At 44.3% G+C, this 20,451-nt stretch overlaps 1 protein-coding gene across 13 annotated transcripts in view; it reads left to right on the top strand.

Moving 5' to 3' along the window:
- ANK2 (ankyrin 2) overlaps positions 1-11,705 on the top strand; it is a 258,299-nt gene extending 246,594 nt beyond the window's left edge. For 7 of the 13 annotated variants that reach the window (XM_072861198.1, XM_072861194.1, XM_072861197.1 and 4 more), the window contains 4 exons: positions 2,107-2,190; positions 3,850-4,014; positions 5,445-5,627; positions 9,398-9,542. In XM_072861198.1, the coding sequence (XP_072717299.1) occupies positions 2,107-2,190; positions 3,850-4,014; positions 5,445-5,627; positions 9,398-9,412 (447 nt within the window). In that variant the 3' untranslated portion in view covers positions 9,413-9,542. Of the gene's footprint in view, positions 1-1,548; positions 1,642-2,106; positions 2,191-3,849; positions 4,015-5,444; positions 5,628-7,168; positions 7,261-9,397 lie in introns of all 13 variants that reach the window. The other 6 variants (XM_072861188.1, XM_072861187.1, XM_072861193.1 and 3 more) reach the window with 3 other exon arrangements.
- The last annotated feature ends 8,746 nt before the right edge of the window (positions 11,706-20,451 follow it).

Genomic DNA, 20,451 nt, shown 5'->3' with positions numbered 1-20,451 from the left:
GCCATGCATGTGAGAGAGAATTAGTGTAAATAACAGGTGCAGAAACAAACCATGTACAAGTGAAAGCTGAAGAACAGATGTAATGAAAGACAAAGTAATAATGTTAAAAGCTTATGAAGAAAGGCAAGACTAGCCCAGAGCAGCATGAAGAATGACATGAAAAATACTGTAGAGTGTGACATGGAAAAGAGGCAGCAGGATGTATGTTGCAGAATACTAAGGATGTACTGGAAGAAAAGAACTTGAGAATGGTGCTTGTGTAGCATGCAGGCAGTAAAGAGAAATGGAGACAGGAGATGGAAGAGAAGAACAAAAACTATGTGAGGTAGGTCGTCGGTTGTGTAAGACAAAGGAATCTTATTGCAGTGTTTGGAGAGGGGAAGATGTCAAGAAGCAATGAAAGAAAGCAACTATATGGCTTTTAGTGGGGAATTTAAATTCCTTGGCAGATAAAGGTTTATTCTTAAACAGCTCGCTCTGCCTGTTCTAAGTGGAAGAAAAGGAGAAGGCATAATTGGGCAGGAAATAAGTTTTATCAGTTAAGTTAGAGCAGACAAAGCGTGGTTCTACTTAAGCAGAAATTGTTTCCTGTTTTGACGTTCAACGAGAAACGGGCTGCTCTTTCGTTGCTCTTTATCATCATGTTGTCAAATGTACCACCACTAGAATGAAGAGTTTGAGCTCCGCCTCTGGGATCTCAGAAAAAGGTTGAATATAAAATGTGTAGGATAACTCAGATGTTGAAAGATTAGCTACAACAGGACTCAATACAATGGCTGCCCTCAAAGATAATGTACTTCTTTTTCCCTCCAGTTCTTTTATTAAACAACAACAACAACCAGCACCACCAAAAAGAAACACATGCACACCCCTTATTTATTTTCCCCTTTATGTTTTTATACTGTTGGTATTTCCCAAGTAGTTCTTTTCAGCTTCTCTTTGCCTTCTGACCTCTTCATTTAAATTTTTAATTCTTCCCTGTGCAGGAGAGAGAACTACTTCAACACTTGTTACTAATTTTTCTTGATCTTTCCAGTGCCAAGGCTATTGATACATTGTCCTCTAGTTAAAACTGTTTAGTCCTACTGCCTATATGCTGTACTATGTACTTCCCGGTATGGAAGATTAAAAGGTTTTCATATAATTTTCCATGTAATTAATACAGAAACCATATGCAATATGTATGAATTCCAGAGTTGGTGCTAGTAATACCTTCTAGTCTACCTGCAACGACGTCATGCCACCAATTTCAGGCTTGTCCCTGGCAATCTTAAGGGCACTAAAACCACTAAGAGCATCCTATAGAATTAGTACCACAAAGATTCATCCTTCTTTTTTCAATATGCTAATGAACAGCTAGTGTATAGTCAAGTGGCCAAAGCCTCCCACCCCACATCAATGTTTCACAGATTAAAGTCAGGTAAGAAGCCAAAATGCTAAAAGCAAAAATTTTCAGAAGTGAAGATGGTTTTAGATAAAAACAAGACAGAACCTGTAAGTACTGCTAGTACCACAGACAACAGAGCACTGCTTCCATGCTTCCACTAGGAGTTAGCAGAGGAGTTAGGTGGGCTGGAGACCAGCTCGGACGAGGACGAGATGGTCACTACCAGGGTCGTTCGTCGCCGGGTGATTATTCAGGTACTGAGTGTTGAACAATTGCACGAGCCTGTGGTGACTAGGCCCTGGTAACACATTTAGGCATGCTGCTGAGACGACCACTTGGCTGGTATTGCACCTGAAGCTGGAATGCTCCTGAACAATGGATGGGCATTGGATAAGCCATTCCAATACCTTTTCTTGAAGGGAGGATTATAGTAATACTGCTAACCCAACTCTAAATTCCGTTAGATGCCTCAGTAGGAGGAGGACGAAGACTTCTCAGCCCCATGCACAACACGGTCAACTAACATATATTTGCCTGTCCATTGTGGCATAACTTTTCTTTGCATGCCTTTCTAAGTATTTATTTGCAGAACAAATTTTTTTCTAACATTTCTCAATTGTTTTTTCATTCTTTAACCAATTAACCAATTTTAAAACCGCATATTTAAAGTTACCTACAGGAAGGCCTTGCTTCATAAAACTTTGTTCTTTGTCATACAGGCTGATAGTATGCCTGAAATGCCACCAGAAACAGTCACAGAAGAGCAATATACAGATGAACATGGCCACACAGTGGTAAAGAAGGTATTGTCAGTTATGCCCCTTGCTACTTATACTCCTATAAAAGGAAGGATAAATACATCCACATACACGCCAAATTTTCTTTTGTGAAGGGGCATGATTTTTAAGAGTAGAGCACGGAAGGAACCAGAATTTCTGTTCATGAGAGATTCCAAAGTTTGAAGAATTATTTTGATTCGCAAGATCATTCTGTGTTACACTTTATAACTTAACATGACATAGTTTGTTAATTTTCCCACTTAAAACCAATGAAAAATCTGCATAGATCCACATTTCTAAGAAAAAGTTTCTAAACAAAAAAAACAACCCTCCACACCACGACAATTTTATCTAAGATCATGTTTGCTCATATTAATGAAACTAATGGAGGGCTGGGTCTGCAAGAGTCATCTGAATTCAGACTTTAGATCTTCAAAATCTCTACTCAGCTGTGCCTGACCAGGTTCCTAAATTTCCGTATCTGTACATACAGTTCAGTTTTTATGGCACAAAGAATATAGAAAGTACTTATTTGTGTGATAGCCTTATAAAATAAGTATTTTCAGACCATGCTTATAAAAGCGAATTCTGCACAGCGTGGAAGTGGAAGAGGAACTTCTGTGCTCCTTGCTTTACCTGACAACTCAGTGCTTAGAGAATTGGTCTAGGACTTGGCTGAATTCTGCTGGTGGCAAACTCCATCTTCTGTCTCCCAAGAAAACATCATAGACCCTCAGCTGGATAGCACGTCTCTGGAAGCTGTTTGAATTCTTATTAAAATAAACAACCCCAGCCAAATATTCCTGGGCACAACCTGGGCCAAATATTCGTTGTGCAAGAGTGAGCATGGCTGTATTCTTCTGGGTAGGTCCATGCTTGGGCGGGCACTACCCCCACCTCTGTGACTCTTATGCATAGGTGACCCAGTCTGGCTGAGTATCACAGCAAATAAGCTTTTGGACAAAGCGGGAGGTTACTGCTTAATGTTACCTTGTCAAAAGGGGCTGGGAAGGCGTACGAAAATGTAGAGCTCCAGGTCATCCACAGAGGGATGCATACCCATCCTCCCGAGAAATTTATCTCATCTTGAACCCTGTAATTCTCTTCTGCTCCTCTTTGTTTGGCTTGCCAATGCCTAGAAAGCTTAAGCACCAGATTAGTCTCTTAAGTAGGTTAATTCTAGCTCACTAGTTCAGCAGGCGTTAGTACCATCGGTGTTGCAATGTGATGTCCAAGTCCCTCTGTGAATCTAGTTCTAAGCATTTGATAGCCAAGCTGCTAGCCTCTTACTTTAAAAAGCCTTTTTGAAAATGTCAGTCTGAAAATGTTTTCCCTCAGTTGTACGGTTGTAAAGTATGTTTTCTCTCCGAAGGACTATCCCTCTTTTCCTAATAATAACTACTGCTTTAGAGAGTCATTCCAATATCTATATTGTGCCCACTTGTGAAGTAAGTTTATGGAAGCTTTGCTGTGTGATAACCTAAGTAGGGCGAATGCATCAACTTGCAGCTTTACTACAGGTCCTTGTGCGTATATGTGTTACAGACTAAAACACTGAACCATCTATGTAGGTTTTTCTGTGTAGGAAAAAATGCCCTTTGCGTAGAAAATACTATATAGAGAAAAAGAAGGAATATGTTATTGTTAATTCTTTCGGGACAAAGCTCTATTTCATTCCTTCAGGTCACTAGAAAGATCATCCGGCGATACGTTTCTCCAGATGGCACAGAAAAAGAGGAAGTCCTAATGCAAGGAACACCACAAAAACCTGTCACTGTCGAAGAAGGAGATGGCTATTCCAAAGTTGTAAAACGGGTTGTGCTGAAGAGCGACGGTGAACAGTCAGAGGTCAGATCTTCCACTTTTCCTTGCGATGGTACAAAGCAGCAGTACACCACCAGTGTACTTAGTAACTACATCTTACTCATGCCAACAACATTCAGTTTTGAATGAAACTTTTAAGTTTTCTTGCAGATGGAAAGGCCTCAGAATAAAGACAGGGAGAAGGCAGGGGGTGGGAAGGAGGGCAGGGAAAGAGGGCAGTTTTCTCTGAAAATAAGTCAGGATACAGATTCTGTGATTTCTGAGAAGTACCAAATTCATAAAGAAAGCAGCTTTGTACTAAGATGACACACAGATAAATGGCAAATCTGTATTTGTTATTATACCTCTTACTCTAATACGAAAATTAGTGACTGTTGTAATGAAATGATCTGATGTTCTCTAGGTTTCTACAACTAAGCCCTTCTAAAACTATACATTATATTAGGTTGAACTTACTGGTGTGTTCTTTGCTTTGAAGAGGCTAAAAAAAAGTATGATTTTCATGCAAAATGTTTGTAGAGCCAGGTAATTAAAAAGAAAAACAACCTGAAAAGGTAAGTGCTTTTCAGTTTATCTTTTCCTGCCTTAGTTCACCATGGAGCCCTACAGACATTTGTATCGGCAAAATTAAGGTTGTGACAGAGGGCCAGAAGCTAGTAATAGGGCTTGCTTTCAGCAGTGCTGCAGCTGAAAGCAACATTTAACAAGCGGTCATTAGAAATGCTAAGAACGTAATTGCCATTCTCTCTTGCCAGAATTAATCATCAGAATTAATTCTCTAGGAGTAAGGCAGCAAGAAAACAAAGTAATTTTTTTTAGTTAGCTGACCATACCAGAGCTACTCTTTATCATGTGGAACCCATGTACATTAAATTTGTATTTTGCCAGATAAAATTGCATTTGTCACTTCCCCATGGTATTCTAATATTCTGGTCTGTTGCTCCTGTAAGAGTTCCTTGGTTTTACAAGTGTGACTCATCTCAGAAGAGTATCTTAAAATTAAGATATGGACTGATAGCACTAATTCGTACTACCTGTGAATACCGCAAGAGGTCCACTTGTTACTTGGCGTAGCTCCAGTGGCCTTGGCAGGTATGCCAGTACAGCAGCCTGTGGTGTGGTGGAGGGTAGCGATATCCCTGGCTGCCCTCAGGCTAGTTCAGGTTCCAGAAGCAGTTTTCACCCTCCCAGCATAAAGCTCCTCAGCAGAATAAATTATCCAGGGCTGTTCCTGCTGTCTGAACTGACATCTTGCAATGTCTCATTCCAGAGCTGTAAAGCAGGTAATAAAATGTACACTCACTATTTTGATGCATACACATAGCAAGTGAGACACTTCTTATATTCTTGTTCTCTATGGCAGTGATTAAGAAAGAATGGTAGAATAACTAAAAGCTTTGTTAGTATCCATTATGTAATTTATATCCATATACTTCTGCTTTCTAACCTTACAGGTGACCCTGTCTGAACCTGCTGTTTTGCCTAGTGCCTCCAAATTCCAGTCTGAACCAGTGGAAGGCCGGAAGGTCAGCAAAGTCATAAAAACCACTGTAGTGCAAGGAGAGAGAACGGAGAAACACCTGGGGGATGCTAGCTTAGCTACTGATCTTCCGTCAGCCAAAGAGGACTTTGAAGAGGTAAAAATGCCTTTAAAATATAAATATTAAAACAAGTGTCACAGCATACCCGGGGACAAATTCTTTGTTGGTGGAGCATCATACTCAACTACTGAGTATAAACCTCTGTTGTTATACTCAGACATGTTATAAAGGGATTAGTATATAAAGTGTGTGTGTAACTACAGAATTAGCTATGAAACATTTTAAGATTCTAAAAAAAAGCCATGGGGGTTTTAAGTAAAGTTGTTAGAAATCATGGGTGTGGTTACTGTTAAAGAAAAAGTTCATTCATATGTTACCACGCATGGAGCTAATTTTAGAAATTGATACAGTTAAGTCTACTCTCTGAGTAAGTTGATGTATTTGTCCTCAAAAGGAAGAAATAGCTACCAAGCTAATTAGCAGCTTTCCTGTTTTTATGCTTTTTCTGGTCAGTTCAAACATTTCAGAAATAGAAAAGTGATATTGAATTAATATAGCTTTTTTTATAAGGAACTGATAGCACTTCGCTCTTCATCCATTTTATTGTCACTTTGAATAATGCGTGTAAAACATCTTAAAGATTCACGTGGATGAAAGTTTTGTGTCACTAGATGCAACGTAAGTACTTGGTTTGGTTTTTTTAACTTGACGAAATATCATATAAAAACATAGATGCAACAATGTCACGGTCTGGATATTTTCTGCCGTACAATGGTATTACAGCTTGCGGGAAGACAACAAGTGCTAAGCTATTAGATTGAGATGCCAGATGCCAAATTTCCTGTTACGAATATAGACCCAGCAGCCAGATCCCTCTCTCCTGACAATAACAAAACAAGCAGCAAAAGCTGTCATGTAGAGGCTCAAAGAAATGGCTTGGGAAATAACACTTTTTTCCCAGCTTGCAGCTTCTAGTTTAGTAAATCAAGAAGCCTGCGGAAGATACCACAGACAAACCCGCATCCAGCTAAAAGGAAAATAAAAATGCTGCCTTTTTTTCTATTTTTCTGTTTTCTATGAAGTATTCGTAACAGCGGACGTTCTGTGGAAAAGCTTGCTGGGCTCCGTTCCCTGCTTCTCCCATTTCAGTGCAGTCGAGGCTCAGGGGCATCACCCATCATTTCTGTGTATACCCGTCTCTGTGCTGCTAGCACTGAGAACAGGCAGCGCAAGGTGGCAGTGGGAACAGCTATAAAACAAAGAGCATTTTCTGTGACAGGAAGAAGGTTGCTGTAGCAGCTGTCATAAGCAGATACAAAGGATGAGTTCTGCAAGTGTGGTACTGCAAGGCCTTGAGTTGGGCTACTTCAAAGTTGAAAAGAAAGTACCAAGGCGTGCTTCAGTACAATTATTAGTAAAATGAAACTGTCCTATACAAGAAATTGTACCTGATATGTACATTTGAGGAATATTTGAAAGGATACAAATGGCAGGCAGATGCTTCTCTTATTTGTCTATTCATCATTTTCTCAGCATTCAACTTCATTAATATAAAGCAGTAAGGGATGAAGAGCAGTTATCTTCTGTCCGAGGTTTTTGGGTTTTGTTTTAATTTGAAGTTTATGTTTTAATTCGAGGCTTTGAGCTATACAGGTAACCAAATGAAAGTCCAACTCCCCGCTTTAGTAGAGAAGGAAATCATGAAAGAGGACGGATCAATTATTAAAAGGTTTGGCTTGGCATGTCAACGAACTGTTACTACAAAAGGATTAACAAACATAATATATGAGTGGATTTAAGTGAGCGTCTGAAGTGAAACCACTGGCAGCATTTAAAGCTTTATTTGCAAAAGTACTAAAGATTACTACTAACATTCTGTTACAGGAAGGGATATAAGCCCCGGAAAGGTCTACGTTACTTGAAAAGACTCAGTGAATAGGGATGTGGTGGGTTCACCCTGGCCAGCAGCCAAGCACCACGCAGCCGCTCCCTAACCCTCCTGCCCCACCTTGGAACAGGGGAGAGCATAGGGAGAGCAAAAGTGAGAAAACTCGTGGGTTGAAATAAGACAGTTTAGTAAGTGAAGGAAAGAGGGAAGAACAACCAAACAAGTGATGCAAAGGCAGTCACTCACCACCTCCCACAAGCAGACTGACACCCAGCCAGTCGCCGAGCAATGGTCACCTTGGAAGATACAACCCCCCGACCCCCAGCTTCTTCCTCTACCCCCTGTTGTTATTGCTGAGCATGATTCTATATAGTACGGAATAGCCCTTTGGCCAGTTTGGGTCAGCTGTCCTGGCTGTGTGCCCTCCCAGTCTCTTGCCCAGCCCCAGCCTACGTGCTGAGGGGGCCAGTGGGGAAAAAAAGAGAAAGTATCGATGCTGTGTGAGCACTGTTCAGCAGTAGCCAAAGCATTGGTCTGTTACCAACACTGTTTTAGACCCAAATGGAAAACAGTGCACCACGCAGGCTGCTATGAAGAAAGTTAACTGCATGCTGGCTAGACCCAGTACAAAGGGGTATCACTGTCCAGCTGATTTCATAGGAGGCGATACCGGAATAACAGCGTGATTTACAGTTAACAACATCCATCAAGGTTACTTCAAAAATATTTTTTTTCATACCAGTTGACTCTGTGATCATTTGATAATTTAAACATTATCAAAATAGATGAGGGGGTATATGGAGATAGATACATATAGATATCTGCCTGTGACAGTTGAGCCTTATGAAGAATGAGGCAGGGCAGATAGGAAAATGTTTGGGAGGGAAAAAAAAGCTACCATAGTACAGCAAGGGTATTAATTCCTACCACACACAACTTGAGCCAAGGCTGCTACAGGCTAGGTATCTTTTACACACCTTTTCTTTCAGACCATTTGAATTGATAATGGCCATTGGGGTGGTAAAGCCAATGTTAGCATTTGAAAGAGCATCCTGACCAAACTGTGTCTGTAATTGTAACAAGCTGTAAAACACAGACCAGTTTCAGAGTTAGTGGGATGGTGTCACAAGGACACAGTGAGAGCTGAAAGACCTGCTGCATCTGCTTTGGGATGAAGGGTGTGCATTCTTGTCAAGGTACTCCATCTAACAGAGGGACCTTTTGGTCCTTCCGGTCAAATTAAGAAGTGTCAGCTGTCTGATAAAAATGGAGCTATTCCTGGCTGAGCACGCAGGAATTTCCAAGTGTGCTTGGCTTCCCGTGGTCATATCTCAAGACACTGACCAAAAATTGGGCTTCTGGGTGAGGGTAAGAAGGAGACGCCCAGCTGTCCTCTGACAACTACACTTATGTGCCTAGATCTGGAAGGGACTTGGTGAGGTTTAAGGTTCTGACTAGTAGAGCAAGATGGTTCCAATGAGGTAAGAGAGTAATTAACAGAATAGTTTAGGACACTAGATTACCACAAATGTGGTTTTACTGGCTGTCAGAAGTGAGGCTTGTTCAGAAGTAGGTGTTCAAGAAATTAATCAGCTTAAATTACTATTGCACAGGACAACTCTGTATGTTGAAGTTAAATACAGCAAATAGGAAGGTCTTGTGTGAATTTCAACAGATGTTGCATGCCTGTGTGTTACAGCATGTTTTTGCTGGGCATCTAAAACTGTATGCTTAATCAGCGTATAGAGATTAATTGCTATTAGTTAACATTATGAAAGCCAATGAAAGCGGTGGTGTGTATTGTATTCAGAATGCATAACGAGTATCTGACCTCAGCTGGCTTAAACTGCCAGCTACAGTTCTTCTCCTGTTATTTTGAATGAAAAAGCCCTAAAACTGCAGCTGAAAAGGAGCATTTTTTAAAACCTTCAGGAACTGTGGGCTTTTTAAGACAGTTTTCTCATTTATTTTGTTTTAGGACAACGCTGAGTAAAGCCAGCACACAGAAGAGGACTGTGATGAAGGATCGGTATGGAAAACACGTTCACATCGAAGAGCTGGAAGACACCCCAGAAGCAGTACCACAGGATGACCTCCAACATGACCTCCAGCAGCTTCTTAGACACTTCTGCAAAGAGGACTGGAAACAGGAGGCGAAGTGAGAAGCTGCCACCCCTCAACAACACCACATAACCATCCATCCCGTATGCAGCATTCATCTTCTCTAGGTGTAGACATTATTACCTACATAATCACTGGAAGACACTGCCATTTCTACTTGTGCAGATGCAGTGAATTCATTTCTCCCTCCCCCCCAACCCCCCATTTGATTTTGGGTTTTTGGTTTTTTTTTACCCTGTAAGCTAATTTGTGACCAAAGATAGCATCCTTCATTCAGGATGATTTATCCACCGAATCGTCGTCTTTGTGCTGTACTGGGAATTTGTCAGCATCGCCACTTCTTGCTGTTCCTTTGCTTCTGCACTAGCTTCATGAAATTGCATTTGTCAAGCCAACTTCATCTACAGGCCTCTTCAAGTGACTATGTACATGCATCATAAAAAAGGGAGTTAACCTGTAAACTGTATATAGCAAGAGTATTTGGACTTACAAGACTGCAGAAAACACACTGCCTATGACTACAATTAGCATCATGGATTACAAGGTCTATTGACACTGCTGAACAGCGATTAATAAAATAATGTTAACACAATCGACTGCAAACACAGACTGACTGAGGAGGAAGCACTGCAGATCTACTGCATCCATAAGACTTCCAGTTTAGGGATCTATTATAGTTAAAGGCTCTAAGAGTCAGGCTAAATACCTGGAAATTCAGCTGTTCTCATGAAGTAACAGCTGACTGTGGCCATTAATACTTCTAAGACCTTCGGACAGCCACTTAAAGATTTCCAGAAAAAGAAAAGAAAAAAAAAAAAAAAGAATACCCAATTAGGTAACCAACTTGCTAGCAGCTATATCTATGGCACATTTGCATACGGTATTAAAATCTTTTAGATCTGGACATGTGGCAGGGTGTATTAAACAATTATAACTACAGTAGTTTCCTGTTTTCATCACTGCTTAGCAAACCACACTGTCTTATTGGTGGTACTTCCTGCTGGCCACTGCACTGTAGATAACTATGGGAGAAAGACTTACCCACTATCCAAGGAGAATAATTAATTCACCGTGTTTTATCAAGATTGCCTCTTATCCGATACATGCATGTGGCATTTGAAGGTCAAAGCCAAACCCTCCTATAATCATGTCAGCTTGTTAGCCCTCTTAGCACTGAGCGAGCAGTTTTTATCTTCCAATCAAGTGTTTTTTAAAGAGAAAGTGCTCACAATCCTTGAAAGCCAGTTTCTGTTCATATTTTGTTATCTATCTATATATATTATATATATATTTCTAAACCAACCCTCTGAAAACCGTGATAGCATGTCTGCACTTTCATTTTCAAAAAAGGGAACATAGAGATCTGACATTTTGGGTGTTCTGTACCTTAATATTTAATGGAGGGAGCTCTGTAGTGTTTTAGCGTAATATAATAGACACACACACACACACACACAAACTAAATGTTTTTAAACAGCTATTTGATTTTTTTAATAGTATACTCAAAACCAGAGTAAAACAAATCCTCTCCTCTAGGAGTAATACTTTTTCCAAGCTTATCTGGCCTTCTACAATTATAGGGTTGTTTGGTTTTTTTAATGACTCACTCAGTGCTCAGAACAAGGGCACTTCCTCATTAAGGTAGCGATGCCAAAAGCAGGAAAACATCTTAGGAGTTCTGACTTCCTGCAGGCAAAACAACCCGAGGTGCCATGCTAACACTTTTTTGGCAGGCAGGAAAAACAAAAACCAAACCAAAAAAACCCCGTGTTTTGGCAGCCAAACCGAATGAGACCCGTGATGAAACATTTCACGACGCATCATGGCTTTCTTCTTGTCAGAGACAGCACAGGATGATCTTCAAGGATGGGGCTCTAAAGAAATGCATTTCTGTTGTGTTATTTGCGGTGCAGATGATGTTCTGTGTAACAACATAATGGTTATTCACCTCTTATTTTGATTTTTTGCTGTGTTATTAAAGAACTTGAATACTGTGAGAAGAAGTGAATTTTAAGTTGACGAATCAGCATCTTGTTCCCATGGTGATAACACTAATGGAATATATCTATGAGGGCATGTATTAGTTAAAAATTAAAAAAAAAAATACAACACTAACAATACATAGCTGCAATGTGTACAATGGCTGATTTAACTAAATAAAAATGTACAAGTGTTAAATGTAGAAATAATGGCTCACTCTCTTTTACTGCCAGTGCAGCATAAAAAGGAACAGCACCCATTTGGGTACCTTAACTTGAACTATCGTAATTATAATTCCTCTGTACCCAGGTCCCTAAGATATATATGGGTTTTGTTTTTTTCTTTTTAATTCTGCTATTCAGCACTGATTGGTAAGCGTCAGTCTGTTATAAGTCAGATACAAATTTTTTTTAAATCATTGTTTTTCACTTGATTTTTTTCACTTGATGTTTTTAAAACATCAAGTTTTTCAAAGGGTATCTAGCCATGTTTTCTAGTTACTTTATTTGGCCTGAAGTTGCGGAATTTTCCTTCCAATATGGCCCAGACTGCTACGGTCAATTACTTTTTCAGTGCCCGCTACTGAGAGTTTCTCAACCAGAGGAAAGATAGGGAAGAAAAATGTAGGGTGAAATTCTGTCACGTCTTACGTCCTTGTAATGCACGGAAAATACTGGGGAGAGTCCATTTTGTTGCCAATTTAAATTTATCCAGTATAAATCTGTACCAGTTCTATTACTGCAGCTGGGTCTCTGGCTAATGTAACAGGTCACGCTGCCGCAGCATCCCCACTCCTTGCTATTCGCTCCTGCGCTACCTTCAGAGGAGTCCTCCTCCATCTCGCGTAGCAGAGAAACCATCAATGTCAGCAGTTTCTGTATTTGCCAAAATTCAGAGTCATTGAACCTCCCAGATTAAGGGACAAAAAGGGCCCAAGAGAGGCACACTTGCACTCCCTGCCGAGACCAGACGGATGCCCGCAGGCCAGACCAGAGCTTGCACCCAGAGCACAGGAGGGACGGGAGCAAACCACCGGTCAGGCAGTCGTGACGCGTGGCAAGGCTTGCGCATTCGAGGTGAGTACCTAAGCCAAAGGCTGCTGACTTTTTCCTCTCTTTCCCCTTCTTTTCCCACTGAAAGACAGTTGTATTAAAAAAAACCAAAAAACAAAAAACAAAACCACCACAACACTCAAACAACAAAACCAACTCAAAAACCCACACAACAAGCAAACAACCCCACCTTAAAAAAACACCCCTCCACCACACTACCGTGACATTAGCCTGAGGACAAATAGGAAATAATTGCAGAACTAGCATTTGCAAAACATGAAAACAAGCTTTTTCTTCCATGCAGATCTATTAAATACGCTAATTAACATAGAGCAGATAAAATGTCTTTATTTCTTCCAACCTGTGCATCTCTGAATACATCTTCTGCGTGTTCTTCGTACTGCAGCGTTCAGTTATGACGGAGCTGAGGTAGGCTATCAGTGTTTTTAAAATGTTTTTAAAATGTTTTTTAAATCCTAGCCTGACTAGTTTCAACCTCACTGTCAGCACTTTCCGATAGAAACACTATTTTGCTGAAAGACTTTGGCCGGTTCTGCTAAGTAATGCCTGAAAATAAACACCTTTTATGAAGTCACATTTTTATTTTTTTTAAAGCAGAAGGAAGTTGTTAAATCCAGGGACTAACCTTGTGCTTGCCATGGCCTGATAAGTGGCAGCACCAATTCGGATACTAACTCACTCTTCCTATCCACCTCGGGGGAAAAAAGGAAAGGCTTTATATCTGTATACAAATATACAGCATCGGGAACTGAAGAGTTTTATAAAAATGTTTAGCAAGCTTTTTTTAGTCTGACTGTAAAGCCATCTCAACGATGTGAGCGTTATTAGCAGAGCCTCTGTTACCTTCTGCCTCTATTCCCCAGAAAGAAGACGGCTTGGACCCGTGGCCAGCAGAGAGCTGTGGAGCACCTCCTAACACCGCTGGCGGTCCTGGTGCTAGCTACCACACGGAGCCCGTGCCAGCTGTGGCAGCCGCCTCCTTGTATCGATGAGGCGGTACCGCTTCAGCAAAAGGGGGATAAACTCACCGATGTATCACCCGAGACAGCTGTCCAGTGAGATTTTTATTTAGCTGACTTATTCCATAAAACCGGAGTAACGAAGTGGAGCATCCTGGCAGGACCTGTGGGTGCTTTCTGAATCGTGCTAGCTAGAACACATGTATTCACGACTCAAAGGATGAAAGGAGCCAGAAAGACTGGATTTACAGCTAACAACTCATCACGTACGTGCACAAGCAGTGAATTTTGTAGGTACAAGATATATATACTCCACAGGCTACAGCCTGTCGTTTCAGGCCTTTGATAGTGAGCAATTTCAAACAACAACTTATTTCCCTGAGGAAATAAAAACACAAATGGCTTCACCTGCATCATCACCTTAAAACCTTCCCCACCATATCCCCGCTATGAACTTTGCACGTTGGCATAGAAAGCAGCATCCAAAGCTAGAACAGTTGTCAGGTCTCAAAATATCTGCTAAAGAAGACACCGCTCATTGCAATTTTTGCAAGTGAAGCATCAACACCGGAAAAAGCAGCTGTATCCTCAATCTTTGCTGTCCTTTTTCAGTCCCCTGCATGGATTTGTTTGGTCTCCTGAGGTCTAAGCCTCTTCTTTTCCGTAGTGTCGGCAGCAGTGGGTACAGCCCACCGCAGCTTTTCCTGCCAGGTCTGCCTCCTGCTCCTACTAGCAAGAGAGCAATTAATACTGTGGAGGAGACGGTCAAACACAGGTTGCTTTAATGGGGTCTCTAGAGAAAAAGGGAGTAAGGCGAGCTATTTTGGAAAGTATTTCTGACGACAAGGACACCGGGAATATCACTCACCCTGCGTGCATGCTACGGGGCTGTGAAGACCCAGGGCCATACCCAGAACTGAATCTTCTTTAGCTGTTAAAAGAAACCCAAACAAGGGCACGCACCCACACAAAAGCCACCAAACAGCAAACCCCACTCACACGCAGCACCTCCACAACCCTTTACCCATTCAAGCTAACCCATTAACCCCATTCAAGACCCATTTACTCCATTCAAGCTAACACAACATTTCCAGGTCACTGAACGTCTGATGAGGGCACCAGCTTTTTGATTTCAGCGAGCGACTCCCTTTCCCCTTCGAATGCTTTTCGAATCCACTCCATCAAATCAACGTCCTTCTTCGTCAGACTTAAGCTTTTTTTTTTTTTTTAATGAATCTGACACCAGCTTTCTCTATTTACTAAATGCCTGAGTGATCATTACGTGAGCCCAAACATCGCTGTTGCTGAGCTCAAGGATAAAACAGAGCTCCCCTGTCAACCTACTTCCCTGTAGTTACGGGGTGTGACTCTCAAAATGGCACACCGTTTAAACACACCTAATCGACGTGATCGAAGCACCAGCGTTTACTGCCGGCTGCGAGGCACCACAAGGCACGGTGCGCTCAAACCCAGCCGGGCTGGTGGTGCAACACCATGGCTTTTACTGAACTAACCCCGTTGCAGCAGTAAATGGAGACCTCGCGGAGAAGGCGAGTGGAGAAACGTGAAGTTTGGTTAGGTGATGCTCGACTTCGCGACAGCTGAAGGGTAAAGATCCAACAAGGGCTCTCCCCTACATCAAAATGAAAACCAAAAGAGGATTTAAAAAGAGCAAAGAAACACACATAGCAATCTCTCAGTCTAATTCATTACCTTGCGTTGGTGCTTTCCTCTTCGTGTTTCAGCAGGTGACTGACGATGAGCGTTATCTCTTCCTCTTTGTAATGCTACGGTTTCAGCTTCATATTCTTATGTCCACATGACTGCATAGCGGGAACTGTCAGAATAATAGGATTAAATTTAAAAAAAAAAAAAAGGCAGCTGTAACGGGCTCCAGCAGTGCTGAAGATCAAGCATTCCTCGTAAGCGCCTTAGAGCTTCCCTTTGCATCTTTGAGAAATGAGCTGTTGACCAGGTAGGAGAGGTAGTCCTAGGTAGGACTAGGTTGAAAGGCAGGAGACAACACCCAGAAATCACCCCACCAGCCGCCACATTGCCCTGTTGTTTCTCAACCCCGAAACAGGCAACTGAGCCGCAGAAACAAATCCTTCCACTTGGCTTCGTTATTGCAGGAGGGACCATAATTTCACGTACAAGACATGGAAGCGGGATATAAGGTGCTGAAGACCCCTTTCTAGCATGCTGCCTGTGCCGAGTGGTAAAACACGACCCTTTCACCAGGGCAGAAGTGAGGCCCCCGTCTGCCAACCATCCCACTCCCGCCTGTTCATGCCTGCGGGCATTTTATACAGGCGGACGGGAGGAAGGCAGGTCTGCCCAGGAGCAGCGAGCAGGGCTTGCCAGGCAGCGTTACTCTGGGTCATAGCTGCGCGTGAACACCGATACGGCAGGACACAATGACCAGAACGTTGTCGTGAAAAGCTTGCTCCCATTACGGGGTATGCTAAAACTCTCCCGGTCCTGTCGGAGGACAACTGTACCTGACTTCTGTTAGAGCAACAGAACACCTCAGGGCTGTGTAACGTCCTGCGATCAGATCAGGAAGGATGCTTCACATCAGCGAACGCAGGTCCCAACCAGCATCTCCCTCTTTCTCTGTACAGAACAGGCTCCAGGTGTGTGTTTATCTCTGGCTGCTGCTTTCACACAGCTGAGGTCTCGCTTGGCCCGTGGAGCTCCCCTGATCGGAGGCGGCAACTGGCTTCCAGCCCGCGTTTCAGACTGACAAGGGACCACGGCTGGATGGCCAAGGGACCGCTCTGGTCCTGGCTCCAGACAAGACCACGAGCACAAGGCAGGAGTTATTTTTCCCCTCCCAGGCTTTAGCGAGCCAGCAAGAAAATACCGGAATTGTATCCCTGGCTCCAACAACAGCGGAGGCTTTGGAGAGGACGCGGGAAAAGCGTTATCTTGGAGACGACCGATCGGCAGGGGAAGGGAGGAGAAAGCGTGGACGCGATACCCTGAGCCATGAAGAGAAGAGGAGCTGGTGCGTAGGGGAGGATCGTCCCACCGTGGTGCTTGTGCTGCCCGGTCCTCTTCTCATCTGTTGTGTCCAAACAGCGCGTTCCCCGCAGGTCAGATGAGAGACAGCCTGTTCCTTCCCAAGGCATATTTTAAAATGCCGTAGAAACGCATGCTAGAAGGGTAGAGCCCCTCCAGGTTCGTCAACGCTGTTACTTGTTGACAAGGCAGTAAAAAAACCATTTCCCAGCCATTTGTACCAGGCATACATAAGGACACGGGCTGCACCCAGTCCTCCCTGCTCTGCAGGATGGGGTCCGAACTCTGAGTGGGAGAATATCAAGGCGAGGGGAAAGAGAGATGGGGACAAACACGAGTCCAAGGCGCTTGAAGGGCTCTTCCTTGAAATAATGCAAGTAGGGGGAGTCAGTTCCCAGCCGCCTCCTCATTCACCAGCAGTCTGTGTTTCGCAATAAAAATAAAACCCCCCTGTGCTAATCAGCAGGGCTGAGCAATTAACAGTAATAAAAATAAACACAAGAAACCCCCACCCAGTCAAACCAAACACACAGAGGAGACCAAGAGGAGCGTCCGGAGGAAGGCATCTTCTCCTCAACCCTGCCCTTGGGCACAGCACGACAGGACTCTCCTCCAGCGACTTCAACCCACCACCATTCCCAAAGGGGCCGGAGATACCAGCCTCGCCTCTGCAGGCTTCTCGACACGCTTGTCTTTGTGTCTGTTACTGCTAGCGGAGAAGGCTTCATATTATTACCTCCAGTGCTACGCGCAAAAATGGGGGCAATTAAAATAACGTAAAACGTGTAAAAGCCGGTTGAGCCTTTCTGCGGCCAGACAGAATTAACCTCCCCGCAGCTTTCGCTGAGCAGTGGCGGGCGTTGCACAAGGCTTTCATTAAACAGCCGCTGGAGCGCGGCAAGCCATCCGTGTTTAACAGAAAAAACACAACAAAACCCCACGAATTTTTGAAGTCCAGTGCTCCAGTATTGGCAAGAAGCTCCCCACCCCTTCTTCCGAATTTTAAACTTAATGTACGTGTGTATTCTATTTGCGGACGTACACGCACAGAGTTCTCCCCAGCGATAGCAAGGGTAAAAGCCAGGCAAAACAAGGTTTCAGTAAGACTGTCAGAATACTGTGGGAATATTTAAATTTATTTGCTTAAACAGCATTTACACCCCTTCATCCTTTCCTTTCCGTGGGTACGGAAGCAGGCGGGTGGTTGGCAGCACCCGGAGCGGGCACGTCTCACCGGGGAGCGTGTCGTGGTTTAGCCCCAGCCAGCAACTAAGCACCACGCAGCCGCTCGCTCAGTCCCCCCTGGTGGGATGGGGGAGAGAATCGGAAGAGCAAAAGTAAGAAAACTCGAGGGTTGAGATAAAGACAGTTTAATAGGTAAAGCAAAAGCCGCGCACGCAAACAAAGCAAAGCAAGGAATTCCTTCACTGCTTCCCATGGGCAGGCAGGTGTTCAGCCATCTCCAGGAAAGCAGGGCTCCAGCACGCGTAACGGTGACTTGGGAAGACAAACGCCATCACTCCCAACGTCCCCCCCTTCCTTCTTCTTCCCCAGCTTTATATACTGGGCATGAGGCCGTATGGTATGGAATAGCCCTTTGGGCAGTCTGGATCAACTATCCTGGCTGTGTCCCCTCCCAGCTTCTTGTGCACCTGGCAGAGCACGGGAAGCTGAAAAGTCCTCGGCTAGTGCAGCAACAACTAAAACATCTCTGTATTATCAACACTGTTTTCAGCACAAATCCAAAACATAGCCCCATACCAGCCACTCTAAAGAAAATTAACTCAATCTCAGCTGAAACCAGGACAGAGCGTTAAAGCAAGTTTCGTGCTCGCACGTGCAACTATTCCCATGGTTCCCCGGATTCTCCGGGCAGCCACCGGCCGTCAACACGCTCTGCAGGCAGCGCTTCCTCGTGAACATCGGAATTCCATAACCCTACTTCCAACCAGGAGTTCAGAGCGAGACTCAGACGCTGCAAGGACGCTTTCCGTTGTCGCTTTTTCTGTGGCTTTCTGCAATGATCACCGAGTTCTTCACAGAGTCACACAGAGCGCGAAATACGCAGAAAGAAAGGTAATGCAGCCCCGGGCGGTCTCTGTCGCCCCAGCCCGCTTTCTCTCAAGCGCAGTTGTCCTCTCACGGGACCAGGAGAGTTTTAGCGTCCCCGTTTCCTTCGGAGTCGAGCCAAAACCTCCGCGCCGGGGATGCCGACAGCACGTGGAGCTGACCGCAGGTTCGAAGGAACGCGGCTGGCCTCACGCCGAGCAAACCTCAAGGCTGGCGGTGGGGATGCCGCGAGGGTCACGGGTGCCACGAGCCAGAACGCCCGGGACGGGACTGGAGGTGACGCCTGCGACGCTGCTGAAGGAGGTGCGGTGGTTCAGGACGAGGAAGAGCTTTATCCGTTTGCCGCTTGGTATGAATTTTACAGGCTTTTACGCCATTTCTTTTGGGCACGAGGCAGAATATTTTCGCCTGTTACTTTTACCCTTGCTCCACGTGGTGAAGAAAGTGCAAAACCCCTTTGAAATCTGATGGGTGATCGATCCGTAGGTACACACACGTGAAAGAACAGTGATTGACTCTGTAGGGAAGAGTCACAGCTGCTCCTCGCTCTCCTTCTAGGATGGCTGCTTTGCATTTAACACTAAGATTGCGTGGGTATTCATGAAATCAAAACTGTAATAGCACGCTGAAATAAATTAATTGTATGTGTTGCGTGGTACGCAGGTCCTGGACCCAAACAGCAAGACTTCCACACTGTGACCACCCTCAAAAGGCTGCAAGAGGATCTCTTGCGTTCTAGCGCCAATCCCAAATTACTGAAACCATCTCTACAGAATCGAAGGCAGGTGACGCACAGACCTGCCTGCGCTCGCTTTGTCCCAGACCATCGCTACACGGCCGTAAGAGGCTAGAGAGCACGCCACTTGCCCTGCGAGAGCTGCGCTGAGAGACAAGACTCCTCACAGAGAAGCTCAAACACATTCTAATAACAGCGTTAAAGAAAAAAACAATTAAAAACCTAAAGTAGCAACTCGAAGTCATCCTCCTGTTATTTCCTAGGAGAGCCAGTGCACGGGGACAGGCACTCCGGAACAGACGGGCCACGTGGCCCAGGATTTTCTTTCTCGCCGTAGTCGATAACGGAGACTTACAGGAAAAACAGACGAGCGAGGGACGCGTAGGATGGCCGTCTATTCCCTGGCAGCCTTCTCCCTCCGCGTGTTGTGTAGTCACAGCCCGTTACAAAATTTCGGTTAGTTAGAATGAACAAAGCTGAAAACGCAGGACCGAATTCTCCTCCCCCGGCGCTCCTCAGGCTGAACACCAGCGCGGGCGGCTCACGTTATTTCAGCGCCCGCTGAGGAGGTTCGTGCTTCTGAGGAAAAGCAATTGCGTTCAGCGTGCCCTCCTCTGGCAACCAGTTGTGCTGAACAGGCTCCCAGGCTCCCGTGACTTGGGGAGGAGGCACTACTCTAAGTCACGGACAGCGGCACAGGAAACGCGTTTAAGAGCGAAGAGTGCTTTCTGAGCCTAAGGAAATGCATTTTGAGAGTCCTAAGTGGCTTGCTTATCTCCCACGCCATTTGCAGCGGACTAGAATCGCTCGGACGTTTCCGAAGCGTCCCGCCGCGCTTAGCGCGGGGAAGGAGCCCTTAGCGAAGGGGGCTAAAAGCCAAGTTATTCAGAGTGAACTCCCGTATGAGAAACACCTCGGCAGCTCGCCCAGACCTCTGCAGCCAAACGCAAACGCGAAGCTTCCTCTCACCTGAAAGAAAAAGCGCGTGAAAGGCCAAAAGCGTCTTTACCGGAGCCTCAGCCCGCGTTTTGCAGGTGCTGCAAAACAACGCATACAGCTCGGTCTCTCT

This window comes from Ciconia boyciana, chromosome 5, assembly GCF_034638445.1.
Source record: "Ciconia boyciana chromosome 5, ASM3463844v1, whole genome shotgun sequence".
Taxonomy (NCBI): domain Eukaryota; kingdom Metazoa; phylum Chordata; class Aves; order Ciconiiformes; family Ciconiidae; genus Ciconia; species Ciconia boyciana.
The sequence above is the reverse complement of the archived record's forward strand: the minus strand, read 5'-3'. Positions and strand labels throughout refer to the sequence as shown.